Source organism: Aethalodelphis obliquidens, unplaced genomic scaffold (genome assembly GCF_003676395.1).
Source record: "Aethalodelphis obliquidens isolate GAN/ISIS:26980383/991018 unplaced genomic scaffold, ASM367639v1 scaffold16, whole genome shotgun sequence".
NCBI lineage: Eukaryota > Metazoa > Chordata > Mammalia > Artiodactyla > Delphinidae > Aethalodelphis > Aethalodelphis obliquidens.
In genome coordinates, this window is record NW_020837960.1 from 26574635 (window position 1) to 26587219 (window position 12585).

At 48.0% G+C, this 12585-nt stretch overlaps 1 protein-coding gene across 3 annotated transcripts in view; it reads right to left on the reverse strand.

Moving 5' to 3' along the window:
• B3GLCT (beta 3-glucosyltransferase) overlaps positions 1 to 12585 on the reverse strand; it is a 108389-nt gene that overhangs the window by 86610 nt on the left and 9194 nt on the right. For all 3 annotated transcript variants that reach the window (XM_027116562.1, XM_027116561.1, XM_027116560.1), the window contains exons 2-3: positions 7582 to 7631; positions 1317 to 1356 (exon numbers count right to left, since the gene is read on the reverse strand). In XM_027116562.1, coding sequence (XP_026972363.1) covers positions 1317 to 1356; positions 7582 to 7631 — 90 coding nt within the window. The remainder of the gene's footprint in view (positions 1 to 1316; positions 1357 to 7581; positions 7632 to 12585) is intronic.

The window sequence follows — 12585 nt, forward strand, 5'->3', positions numbered from 1 at the left end:
CGCCATCCCGGTCCTGCAGACTGACGTTAAGACTGAAGCAAATAAGCTCCCTGAGTCGTTTTTCAGATGAACTGACACCAAGTTCAGTTATCACTGGATTTGCCATTTGCAACTTGGAGACTGTAGATTCACTTGCTCAGGCAGCTCCCCAGGTGCGTTCAAGACCACATTCCAGATCAGGGCCATTGTTCATTTAAGAACCACTTACTGCGAGGAGGCCCACCAGCTCCCACGAAATCAACACACAGCCAAATGCCCAAATGCACAAGGGTTGGCCGCAGAGGTTAAGTCTCCTCCCGTGAGTAGAGGCTCAGCCACACAGGGTGTTGTAACGCAGGGAAGGCAGAGCAATGAATCCCTGTGGCTCCTTAAACACTGCTGCTCTCAGATCCGAAGACTCCAGCCCACCCCCTGCGGTCCCCGCACACCCAGGCCCAGCACAGTCCATCCCACCCTGCCACCCGGAGGGGGGCCTCTCCTGCCTTCTAGACGCCTCAGAACCCAGGCCCAGGCAAGGAGGGCCTAGGAAGGAAAGCGTCCCTTTCCCCCGTCCAAAGGCCCACCTCCCAGGTCTCCATGGCCCACCCTGGGATGACTGACAATGATCAAGTTCACACCCTCTAGGAAGAGACCCAACACACAGAGGCGCGGCCCTGCCCTCCCATCAACACCCTGGGGCCCGCTGCCCACGGAATCCGAATCCGAACTCATGGTCACACCCCTGAAGACGCTCACAATAATGGGGAGAAAGATGTGTGTAAAAGGGGGTGCAGACATGAGTGCTGATGGGCTGTGAGGCGGGTACCGTGTGTCTGCAAGGCAGCCAGGAGCGGCCTCGCCCCATGTTTTAACAGAAGACGCGGCTGCCAAGCTGACCCGAAGGGGACGGGCATGCTGCCTGCAGGTCAGCAGTGGCGACCCGGCTCCCAGCGGAGGGCACGTGAGCCAAGGCCACAGCTGACCCTTCATCCCGCGAAGTGTGCCACCCTCAGAACAGCCTCTGTCTCATCCGCCTCTGCACCCTCACAGCGGCCCCCCCGGCATGGGAATCTGTCCTTATTGGCAACTCAGTAAACTGTGGCCGAGGGAATTCAATCCAACATATTAGCTGTTACTTCCAATATGTCAATCTGAAAAGTGTTCCCCCTGTGTCTTCATGAGGGTAAACACCGGGCTGGGCCAAAGACGGCCTATTTGGACAACAATATTTATCCCGTAAATAAAATCAGAAAGGAAAATTCACTTCACTGAAATATAATTTACAAGAAGTACACCTGAATACATACTCTTAAGTTAAAAAAGAAATCATTACTCACCTACGTCATTTTTCTCTGATATACCACTTTTCTCCAAATTCTGTATTTTAAATAAAAGAGAAAAAGATAAATCTCGTCACATAACAAAACTAGCAATACACCAAATACATATGTATGGTACATATTAACATTTGGAGGTAGACATTGAAAATGAGAGCTTGGAAATGCTTCCCTAAAGAAAGAGACCAAAATTAAGCAGTGGGGGGGGGGGGGGGGGCAGCAACAACGTATCAATACTTCTGCATAACAGCAGAAGATTCCTATGGGGCCGTTCCTCTCTGATGTGATCCTGAGCACGTCACTGAATTGAGGTGAGCCTCGCTCTTCCTGAGTAAGATGGTTCATGATGCTCTTGGGAGGGTTAATTTTAAAAACTTGTAAATGCTAAGCATTACAAATATATCAGAGATAGTACCGATTCTAGTTGTGTGTTCCTCAGGTAAATGGGCTCTACTAATTTTCATATTTAACATTTTGGGGGCTCAGACGTACTGCCGTCAAGAATGACACCACCAGGAATTCCCTGGTGGTCCAGTGGTTAAGAATCCTCCTTCCAATGCAGGGGACGTGGGTTCGATCCCTGGTCGGGGAACTAAGATCCTACATGCCACGGGGCAACTAAGCCTGCGCATCTCAACTACTGAGCCCGTGCGTCACAACTAGAGAACCCCACGCGCCGCAACGAAGATTCAGCGCAGCCAGAAAATAAATAAATAAATATTGTGCTTGCGTGGTACATCAAAAAAAAAAAAAGAAAAAAGAATGACACCACCGTGTTCTCTCCTACCTGAGAAGCAGCCCTGAGGGCCTGAGTAGGACCGTGGAGGGGGTCAGCCTCGGGCTCATGACATTTCATGAGCACAGAAGGGACGTCTCAGAGCTGCAGAGCTTCAGACGCAGAAATCTGGACGTGGGCACGTAAGCACAGAAGTACCTGATCCTGATTAAATCAGGGAGGAGCTTTTCAAAGACTTCTCTGACAAAGCACAGTGTCAGCAGCTAAATCTGCCACTTGCATTGTCTTCTCTGGAAGAAGGAATTTTCTCTCTAACTGCCCCTTTCCATTTGCAACGGTGCATGCTATAATTATGATAAATGGACGGTGGCAAATACCCCTCCATCTTCTTCACAGACTGCAACGAGAAGTGCAGTTGTGAGCCTTTATCACCAAAACCGGAACAGCTTAAAAGCCAAGACGCTGCCACAGAGACGTGTCCTCTTAGGATGCAGGAGGGACCGTGACAGCAGATGAGGACAGGGGGAGGAACACAGGGGAGCGGCCACCTTCGGTAGCATTTTCTGAAATTATCTTTGTCTCAAGAACAGAAATACCACCGAGTCGAGAAGAACCTCAGAGTTACGTACTGATTTGCTGTACCTCGGGATCAAGTGACACTTTACCTAATCCTGATAAAACTCTTTTCAGAAGAGCCACTAAAGAAGACTGGAGGGCTTCCCTGGTGGTGCAGTGGTTGGGAGTCCGCCTGCCGATGCAGGGGACATGGGTTTGTGCCCTGGTCCGGGAGGATCCCACATGCCGCGGAGCGGCTGGGCCCGTGAGCCATGGCCGCTGAGCCTGCGCGTCCGGAGCCTGTGCTCCGCAACGGGGGAGGCCCCAACAGTGAGAGGCCCGCGTATCACAAAAAAAAAGAAGACTGGAAAGCTCAAGCCACTTCCCTACATGTGCTGAAGCAGAGCCAGGCTATTGTCCTAGGTTAGCGCGTGTGGACTCACTGCCCCTCTGGCCAGGAGCATTGCCTGCACTCGGGGAGGGAACCCTCGGCTTCCCCTGGGGCCAGGCTGCCTTCTCCTTGCCAGGCCACAGCTTTGGCTGCCAGATGAGGATAACGGAAAATTGGAGATTTTCGATTTAAAAATAGCACTGGAATGGACGAAGAAAATGTGGTCCCTCCATACAACGGCCTTAGAAAGGAAGGGATTCTGACATCTGCTACGATATGGACGCACCTCGAGGACATTATGCTAAGTGAAATAGGCCAGTTATAAAGAGACAGAGACGGTATGACTCCATTTACATGAGGTACCTAGGACCACTGAATTCACAGAGATGGAAAGCAGGGTGGTGGGGGGCTGGGGGAGGAGGATGGAGAATTGTGGCTTACTGGGTGCAGAGGTTCAGTTTTGCAGGATGAAAAGAGTTCTGGAGACTGCTTGTGCAACAGTAGGAATATACATAACACTACTGAACTGTACACTTAAAAATGGTTAAAATGGCTTCCCTGGTGGTGCAGTGGTTGCGAGTCCGCCTGCCGATGCAGGGGACACAGGTTCGTGCCCCGGTCTGGGAAGATCCCACATGCCGCGGAGCGGCTGGGCCTGTGAGCCATGGCTGCTGAGCCTGCGTGTCCGGAGCCTGTGCTCCGCAACAGGAGAAGCCACAGCAGTGAGAGGCCCGCGTACCGCAAAAAAAAAAAAAAGGTTAAAATGGTAAATTTTATGTTGTGTATTTTACCACAATTTTTTAAAAATAGCACGGGAGATGATCCAATCCAACACTCCCCTTTGCAAGTCAGGGAGGCTCAGAAAGATACAGGATTTGCCCAACCTCCAACAGCCATTCCAGCCACAGAGCCAGGATTAAAATCCAGGTCTCTGTCTCCTTTCCGGCGTTCCTTCCTTCCACCCACCGGTAACGCGTGCCCGGTCCTTGTCCAGAGGCGTTCTTCAGAAAATACGTGTCATTAGATGGAAATATATTTTGAGAGTACACTAAGAGCAATACCTACAGTAAAAGTCACCTTTATCCACAAGTAGAACACAAAAACTATCCTGAACTCAGCGATTCCAGACTAAACAAGCTGGAACAGGAACTGGACTTTCTACCAGATGCCCTGCTAAAACCAAAGAAAATCAACCCGAATTCCACAGCTTTCTATCTGTTATCAAGCACTGCGGCTCCGACTGCCTGACACAATAGTTAGGACATGTAAACTGTAAAAATAAAATATCCAAGAAATACTTGAATGAGGTGAACTGAAACGGAACCAGAATGGTCTTCAGTAATTTCCCCTTTGAGAAAGAAAATGAGACTAAATGAACGAATTGACAGAACATTTACAATTCTGTCTCCAGCTTCCCTCGTGAAAAGGCTTAGCTCTTCCCAAGAAGAAACACACGGTTTGTTTTATTAACCATGTTTCTGACACTGACGATCAACACCCATCAAAATGTGCTCACTGTCAAAGTTTTCTAAGTCAACGGGATTGCTACTCAGACAGGAAAGACATTTGCTACCAGGGCATCTACCCCCCAGACAGCTCCTACCCTGGCCAGGAAAAGACAAATCCAAGTCACCCTTCCGTGCAGGTTTTATTTTTAAGGCACGATAGATTTCAACACTTGCAATCCATATATGCGATGCTCAGTTTATAAATCCTTCATTAAAAGAAGATAAAACAACCTCAAAGAATCTGTTACGACATCTTTTAAGAAGAAAGAGACGTAAACTGGCATCTTCTACTCGGTCGCAAACAATCACCACCCCCTAGATCTCGAATAAAATGAATGAACCAGATGTGGTCATCATTACACTCAGTTGTAAGCTGGGCCCGTGCTCTAATTCTGCCTCTACCATGCACTAGTTCAGGGCTCGGTTTCAGTGAAATAGGAATCACAATTACAAGACCTACTTGCCAGGGTTGTTGTGAGGGTTTCGTTAGATGACGTAATGTCTGCCCAAAGCAAATGCTCAGTAATTATTAACTCCTACTCTTTTTATCATCCTCATCATCCGCTTCATATGAAGTCAACAACCACCATAAAAGACATTTAACTGATAAAAGCAGGAAGGCCTATGGCTCCTCCGTTACTTTGATCTGTGTGGGTACCTCTTGAAAGGTTGCATAAGACATTTCTTGCTGTTAGAGCAGGTCAACATTTAAACAGGAACTGGCACTGCTCTAAGTGGTGGACACACACGGACACACACACCCACTTCATCTTCAGAACAGCTTTTTGAGGGCAGTCCTGTTACCCCGTCTTACAGACGAGGACGCTGAGCTTAGTGAGGTTTGCTGAGTCCCGCAGGGGTTCAGGGTTGTAGGAGGGCCGTGAACCACAGCAGTTTGGCTCCAGAGCCCGGCTCGAAGCCTACGTCCCACAGGGTCCAGGATCACAGGCCAGCACAGAATGTAAGGCCGGGCAAAAGTGCAACTGGAAGACAGTCTGGTGGCCTGGCTGAGGTAGCAGCCTGAGCCCCAACCTGGGAGGGCAGGCTCCACGGAAAGCTGGGCTGGGTCAGAATCTGACAAAAGCCAGGGGCCAGGAGCCCAGGAGGGGAGCCTGGGCCAGAGGGCAAGCCCCGGGCAGGATGACAGGGCACTGGCAGCCTCGGGATTCTGGTGCAAAGCCACCAGATGCCAACCAGCGAATCTGATCCGTCTGGGGAAGGACCCCAGCCCCGAGCAGGGCTGGCCTAGTTCTAGGGAACCAGAGCCCCTGACCAAGGCGAGCAGTGCAGTGAGCAGGACGGAAGGCGGCCTTCTGCGCAGCAGTGTCAGATCCCGGTCAGCTCTGCTGAGAGTGATAAACGAATGATAATCCCGGATTCCTGCGGTTATTGGAAAGAGCCTTAACTCCTATCTCAGGTTCATCTACAGACGACCTTGGACAAATTGATTCTCCTCCATCTCCCAGCCTTGGGTATGGGCTACAGTGGACATTTCATCACTGCCGCTCCTCATGGGATTAATGGCTTTTCGGCTCTGCGGCCTAAGCACAGATGGGGTTGATGGCCTTTTTCAAGGGCTTTACTACTTTTGCATGAAACATGACACTAAGATATAGGACTCACCTTATCTCTATTCTATTTATATATGTATTTAAGGCCAAATATATATATATATTTCCTCTTTTGAAAAGATTAGTAAAAACCTCCATTTGAAAGAATGGGCTATAATTTCTAAATTTATTACATGAAATTTTAATTCCCTATTAATAACCCTTAAGTTCATTATAAGCCTCATCATTGCCAAACACACACGTGGCAATGCACGTGACAATGTAATACAAAACTGCAGCGTGAAAAATTCAAGGAGTCTGAAAATTTGGATTCTAACTTCACCTTTTAACAGTTATGTGACCTCGATCAAATCACGTAACTTCTCCAAGGGCAAATTTTCTCTGCTCTCCATGCGAATGTCTGCTTTGCTTAGCAATAACGTGATCACTGAGAAAATCAAGTTAAATGAAATGCCTGAAAATGCTTTATTAATCACAAAGAATCTTAAAACCGTAAGGAATTATTATTCGCATTTAGGGATCCCACGGCATAGTTAGCACAATCATACTCTGATGGTAAAAGAAACGTGCTATTTAAAAATGCTTTTATACTAAATTGCGAGGGAAAAAAATAGAGTCAACTGAGCCTTAATTAAAGTGACAAAAACAACTCATGGGCTTCCCTGGTGGCGCAGTGGTTGAGAGTCCGCCTGCTGATGCAGGGGACGTGGGTTCGTGCCCCGGTCCGGGAAGATCCCACATGCCCCGGAGCGGCTGGGCCCGTGAGCCATGGCCGCTGCGCCTGCGCGTCCGGAGCCTGTGCTCCGCAACGGGAGAGGCCACAGCAGTGAGAGGCCCGTGTACCGCAAAAAAAAAAAAAAAAAAAGCTCAACCTCACATTTTAAAAATATTCTCTCTCTTGTATGCTAAACTGATCTAACGCAACCCCAAATGGTAAAATTCAGATGCAGTTCTTGAATGCGACCAATGATGGCAAAGGAGCAGCTCTGAGATTTGGAAACGTGCTATCCCCTCTCCACGGGTCCCCCACGTCTTGGTTTCGGGTTCTGACTGTGCAAGGAGCCTGCCAGTCACCTTTGGGGTCTCTTGACCAGTCCCCAGGATGCCCTCTCAGACGGTGCCACCTTCAAGGTGAGGGATACTCAGGCTCTTGTGACCCTCACACAGCAGAATCTTTTCACAGGCTGGGAAAATTAAGGCCAAGGTTAAGACGCAGTAAGACTGGAGAAAACTACGGTATCCAAGCAAGACTTCTAAAATGTCTAGCTTTGTAACCAAGCACCTTTTTTCTTAAAATGAAATTTCAAACCAAGTGGATCTGCCTTAACTCTAAAGGATTTTTTTTTTTTTAAAAGCAAACCTATCTGTAAGTTGCTGCTTGGGTTCAAAAATCTGTGTTAACCAACATTTCATTAATTCATTGAAAGATGAAATCATTACAGCTCCTATTAAAGAAAATACAGACAAATCTCAGGAGGAATAGATTTGACTTTACAATTCGTACCTTAGACTGTTTGACCTCCTTCTTCACATCTTTAGAAACCAAAGCAAAAGCTGGAAAAAGAGAGAAACATTTTTACATTAAAATCAGCAATAAGGGTTCATTCTCATAGTCAACAGTTTTACTTCAAATGGGGACAAAAATCATAGTTCAACACGATCAATTCTGCTCATTTTTAAAAGCACCTGCAATTGCTACAAACTAGTACTGCAGGCTGCCTTTCTCCAGACTTAAGATTATCCATCGGTGTGAAGGCAACATGCTTAGGCTACCAGCTAAGGAAATACTACATCAAAGGAGATAGGATCTGAGTATACCATTCGTGTCTGTAGCTATAAACCACAAGATAGATGCATATGGAATACAACTTCTTAGAAACCTGGATTCTGGTGCCTTCTGAAGCAAAGGGGAATTGCTGAGAATCGAGCAGGAAGAAGTACAAATTCCTACTCTCACATCCCCGCCGGAGCCTGGCGGGCCGCAGAGCTAAATCTGGGGCAAGCTTTCCGTCTCAGCGGTTTCGGGTCAGCAGCGCGCTGCATATACTGCTCCAGGCACGCAGGGGAGCGTTACCAGAACCCTGCTGAAGCCATAGGGCCAGGGGAGCGAGAGGAATTAGAATCATTCCCCATTTAGAATGATTTAATGTTTCGAGTCGGAGCATGTAAATAGACAAAGATATCCCTAGAGACACATCCAGGCTCCACATTAAAAATCATAATAATAGTAACCTGACAGTAACATGTGGAAAATAGAAAGCAAAGTGACAAACCAAACGGTCAGGAAGGTTAACCAGACAAAGAATAGTGCCTTAATTTTACAGTGCACTTCTCCTGAGAAGCTAAGAGGAAAGCATTTCGTAGAGTTTGCTTTCTCCAATTAGCATTCCCAGGAAAAAAACGAGCAATGCCATGGAACAGGAAGGTACTGAAGGGCTGGCCAGGCAATTCCAAGGAGCAGTAATGCAGTGCAAGCCCCATGGGGGTTGGGGGTAGTCCCTGAGTAGCAGGAGGTCCTACTCAGAAGCAGGAGACAACGCCACCCATCCCGATACCTCTGATCCCTCCCACCCTATCCCCAGACATCCACTACCTCAAATTCTCTCTCAACTAACATTTGCTCAAAGGAGATAATCTAACACATATTCACGCTAAGAGGCAAACGACTCACGTGGTTTAATCGTTCCCACCTCCAGGATGACATTTCAGAAGGCAGGGTGAAATACAAATGAACCTCTCTGTGGGAGCTGAGATGCCAGCAGGTGTTGTATGTGGCTCTGGAGAGAAAAGCCCACCACTGCCCCCACCCTTGCCTCTGCTTTATTCTCCTCCAGAGCCCTTACCACCACTGACATAATATATACTTATTTGTTTACTGCTTGTCTTATATATTAGTTTAATGTAAGCCCCATGAAGGCAGGAATATGGGGTTTTCTTCCTTAGGAATGTGGTTTTATGTACTGTTTGCCCCCAAATCTAGAACACAGCCAGGACACAGAAGAAGGTCAATAAATATTTACCCACATGAGTGACTGAACGAATGAATGCGAGTCTTCCCAATCCGTCACTTCAGGGCTGTCTCCTCCTTAGAGCGAACATGGCCAACCCAGCAGAACAAAAGAGCTTAGTGCCCCCATTTATGGTCACTAGGGTATGATCTGCTTTCTCACTTTTTATGCACACACGCACACACACACGCCAAGGCAAATGCAGAGCCCAAATCATTCATTAAGTTCTAAGAAGAGAGGAGAGATTTAACCTCAAACACCATTTAAATTCTGCTTCTGGGTATTTAATATTCTGTTTTTGTTTATCTCTAAACTAGCATGCACATTTAAAACCCTCAAGAAGGTCTCAAAAATAGAATTTTTTTTTTTTTTTTTTGCGGTACGCGGGCCTCTCACTGTTGTGGCCCCTTCCGTTGCGGAGCACAGGCTCCAGACATGCAGGCTCAGCGGCCATGGCTCACGGGCCCAGCCGCTCCACGGCATGTGGGGTCTTTCCGTACCAGGGCACGAACCCGTGTCCCCTGCATCGGCAGGCGGACTCTCAACCGCTGCGCCACCAGGGAAGCCCCCAAAATAGAATTATTAATAAACATCATACAGGAAGGTTGCAACACATCAACACCACTCAGCATCACAGAATTCCAGAAAACAGAACACTGTAGCAACTTGCGGGATATAAAAACTGAGGTCAATCTAACGTAGGACCTGATACTCAAAAATCCATCTTCCCCAAACCCATCGATGCCTTATTCCAAACATGGACAGTCAAAGCTCTCTGGGTTAGAATTTCCTCTTTTATCAAGAAAAATAACCTTCCCAATTTAACAAGTTCAGTGACCCCTCAGCTAATAACCAGGGTTAGTCTTACCTCACTTGTTTGCCAAGCCAGGTAGCTATGTGAAAAAGAAGAGTATGTCAACACAAAAGCCCCTGCCCTTCAGAACACAGACTCCGTACTGAAGAAAAACTGTCTTTAGTTGGTGTTGGTTCTCAATATTACTAACACATAACCTTTCATAAATAAGCAACTAATATGAGTTGACAGTGTTACTGTTTAAAGTAGAAATTACAGAGAGGAAAGATGTTTCCCTGAAGTCAAGTGAATTCCACAAATCCTCCCTGTCTCTATGGAATAAAGACACCATACTTTTATTCAGACAAGGCTGCACTGAGGGAAGCGTAAACTAGATTTTAGTTCTCTCCAAAAATATACCGGCCTAATGGTAAAATATCTTTCTAAAAAAAGGGAAACAAAACATATTTCTCCCTATCACTCTGCTGTGAAATTAAGAACTCCTTTTTCCCACGATGGAAATAAATTATACAATATTTAAAGCAGTAACATAAGAAATACCGTTACTTTCAGGCAGAAGAGCAAATCATAATATGGCAAGATAATCCCCATTAGATGAATATTAAAAAAAAATACTAGCTGGTTTTATCTTTGCATTTCCATAATCTAAATAAAACAAAAGAAATCATCAAGGAACCAAATGCATTTTGAAGGCACAGAATATGCTACACCATTAACAAATCCAAATTGAAAATAATGAATCATTTACAGAATTCCTACCAACAGAATGCCAGCTTTTGCAGTTCGTGGAAATGAAGGAGAAATGGTGCTGACAGAGGAGGAAAGTAAGAAAAATTAGCAAGTGAGGTAAGAAAGACCTGTCACCTTCAACAAGGCTAACAAGAGCACAGAGTAGGTATCTCACAGAGCGTGGCGGGGGCCGGGGAGGGGGGGCCCTGAGGCTCCGTGTTTGCTGTCTGGCTTCATAATTTCCAGGTTCAGTGGGGAAAAAAATTACTCCTGAAAGCTTGGCCTTGATGCGCAGTTGGAGTAATACTCGAAGGTAAATCAAGCTCTTCTATGCCAAACTGCTGTTTAAAAGTCATTTTCCCTTTTCTATTTTCAACATGAATTCCTGTGAGTCGCTGCAGGGAACTATATCTAAAGTGCAAATCAGGGCAGGCAACAGAAATAAGACCTTTCTCAGGAGAACTTTAAATGATTCAAGCCAGCTAATGTGCCTTAGCACACCTATCCCGAGAGATAAATCAAACTGTACAGCTCACCTGGGCCTAGGATTCATAGGCCAGCCCAGCCCTCGAGTGCGAGAAAACGGGAGAGGAATTCATTGCAATGACTTAAGCAACACTAACCTACGGGGTCTTCTGTTCCTGGGAGGGAAGAAGGGAGGGAGCAGGACCAGCCCAGGCAGGAAGGCGACTGCGCCTCCTAACTCCCGTTTCCTTCCTGTGCCGGACTTATCCTCCCAAGCTCTCCCGGTAACATTTATCAGAGAAACCAAATTAAACACCAAAATACGAAAGCAGTAAGACGTTAAATGACCCCCTCGGAGGAGAGCTGCCGGGATGAAGTGAGACGAGGCGGAAAGTGTCCAGCGAGGGCTCAGTATAGACTAAAGGCTCAGGAGGTGCTGGCGGTGGCCCTGCTGTAAGAGGAAACAAACGATCAACTGCGGTGGGGCCGGGTGGTCGTGGGTCCTCCACACAAGCCGGGAGGGAGGGATCTGAGCCAGGCCGGACAGATCGGAGCTCACCACACCCCTGGGAGCCCACGGCTGGAGGCCCGCCCTGGCTCAGGGCTCCCCCCGGTCCGTTCTTCGCTGCGACCTACTTCACTGAACAGGTTTCAGCGGCACAGCCTTGCCCCCGGCGACTCAAGCTCCCTAGGGCTTCCAGGTTTAATCGCAGCTCCTCTGAAGGGGCCTGAAGCTCCAGGATGCAAGGTCTGCAGCCAATTTACTTTGCTCCAACTACCTGCTTTGAAGATAATCCCTGGCAGCAGAGGGAACAGAAACAAACGCGCTTGGTCCAGGAACTGGGGCAGGGCCTGCTTTCCTCATCCTCCTCTGACAAATCCACTGTCTCCAGGGTTGTGGACATGTTGGGGGGAGGAGGGGGCACCCAACCACAGGATGGAGGGCCCATCCCTACGCAGGGCCGAGGACAGAGGGCAGAACCAGCTGCCGGCAGCTGAGGATCCGGTGGTGAAGCCCATGCAGCGGGCCCAGAACGGGGCCTGGCACACGCTGAGGCTCTGGGTGTTAGCAGCTACTGTCACTATCATTATTCATCTATGCTATTGTTTGTTCAACAGAAAATCAAAGAGTGGCTGCATGTGTCACAGCCACGTGTCATGCCAGCAGCCGGGAGAAGATGAATGAGCAGCTCCCCAAGGAGCTGATGGTCTCACATGACAGACGAGTCTCTCCACCAACGACCAAGTGCAGATGGGCACCCTCTGATGGCAGCTGTTCTAATGGCACTGCCAAGGGAGCCCCTGAAGAGGGAGGGCAAAGGACCAAGCAGGGCAGCAAGCTCAACGCGGGGCTTGAGCAAGTAAACTCCAGACAGCAGAGACTTCCAGCACAGAGGAGGAGGCCTGGAAACAGGCTTCTGCACACCAAGCACATTACACAGCCCAGTGTGCCCAGACCATGGACAGCCGGGGAGAGGGGAGCGACCCGGGC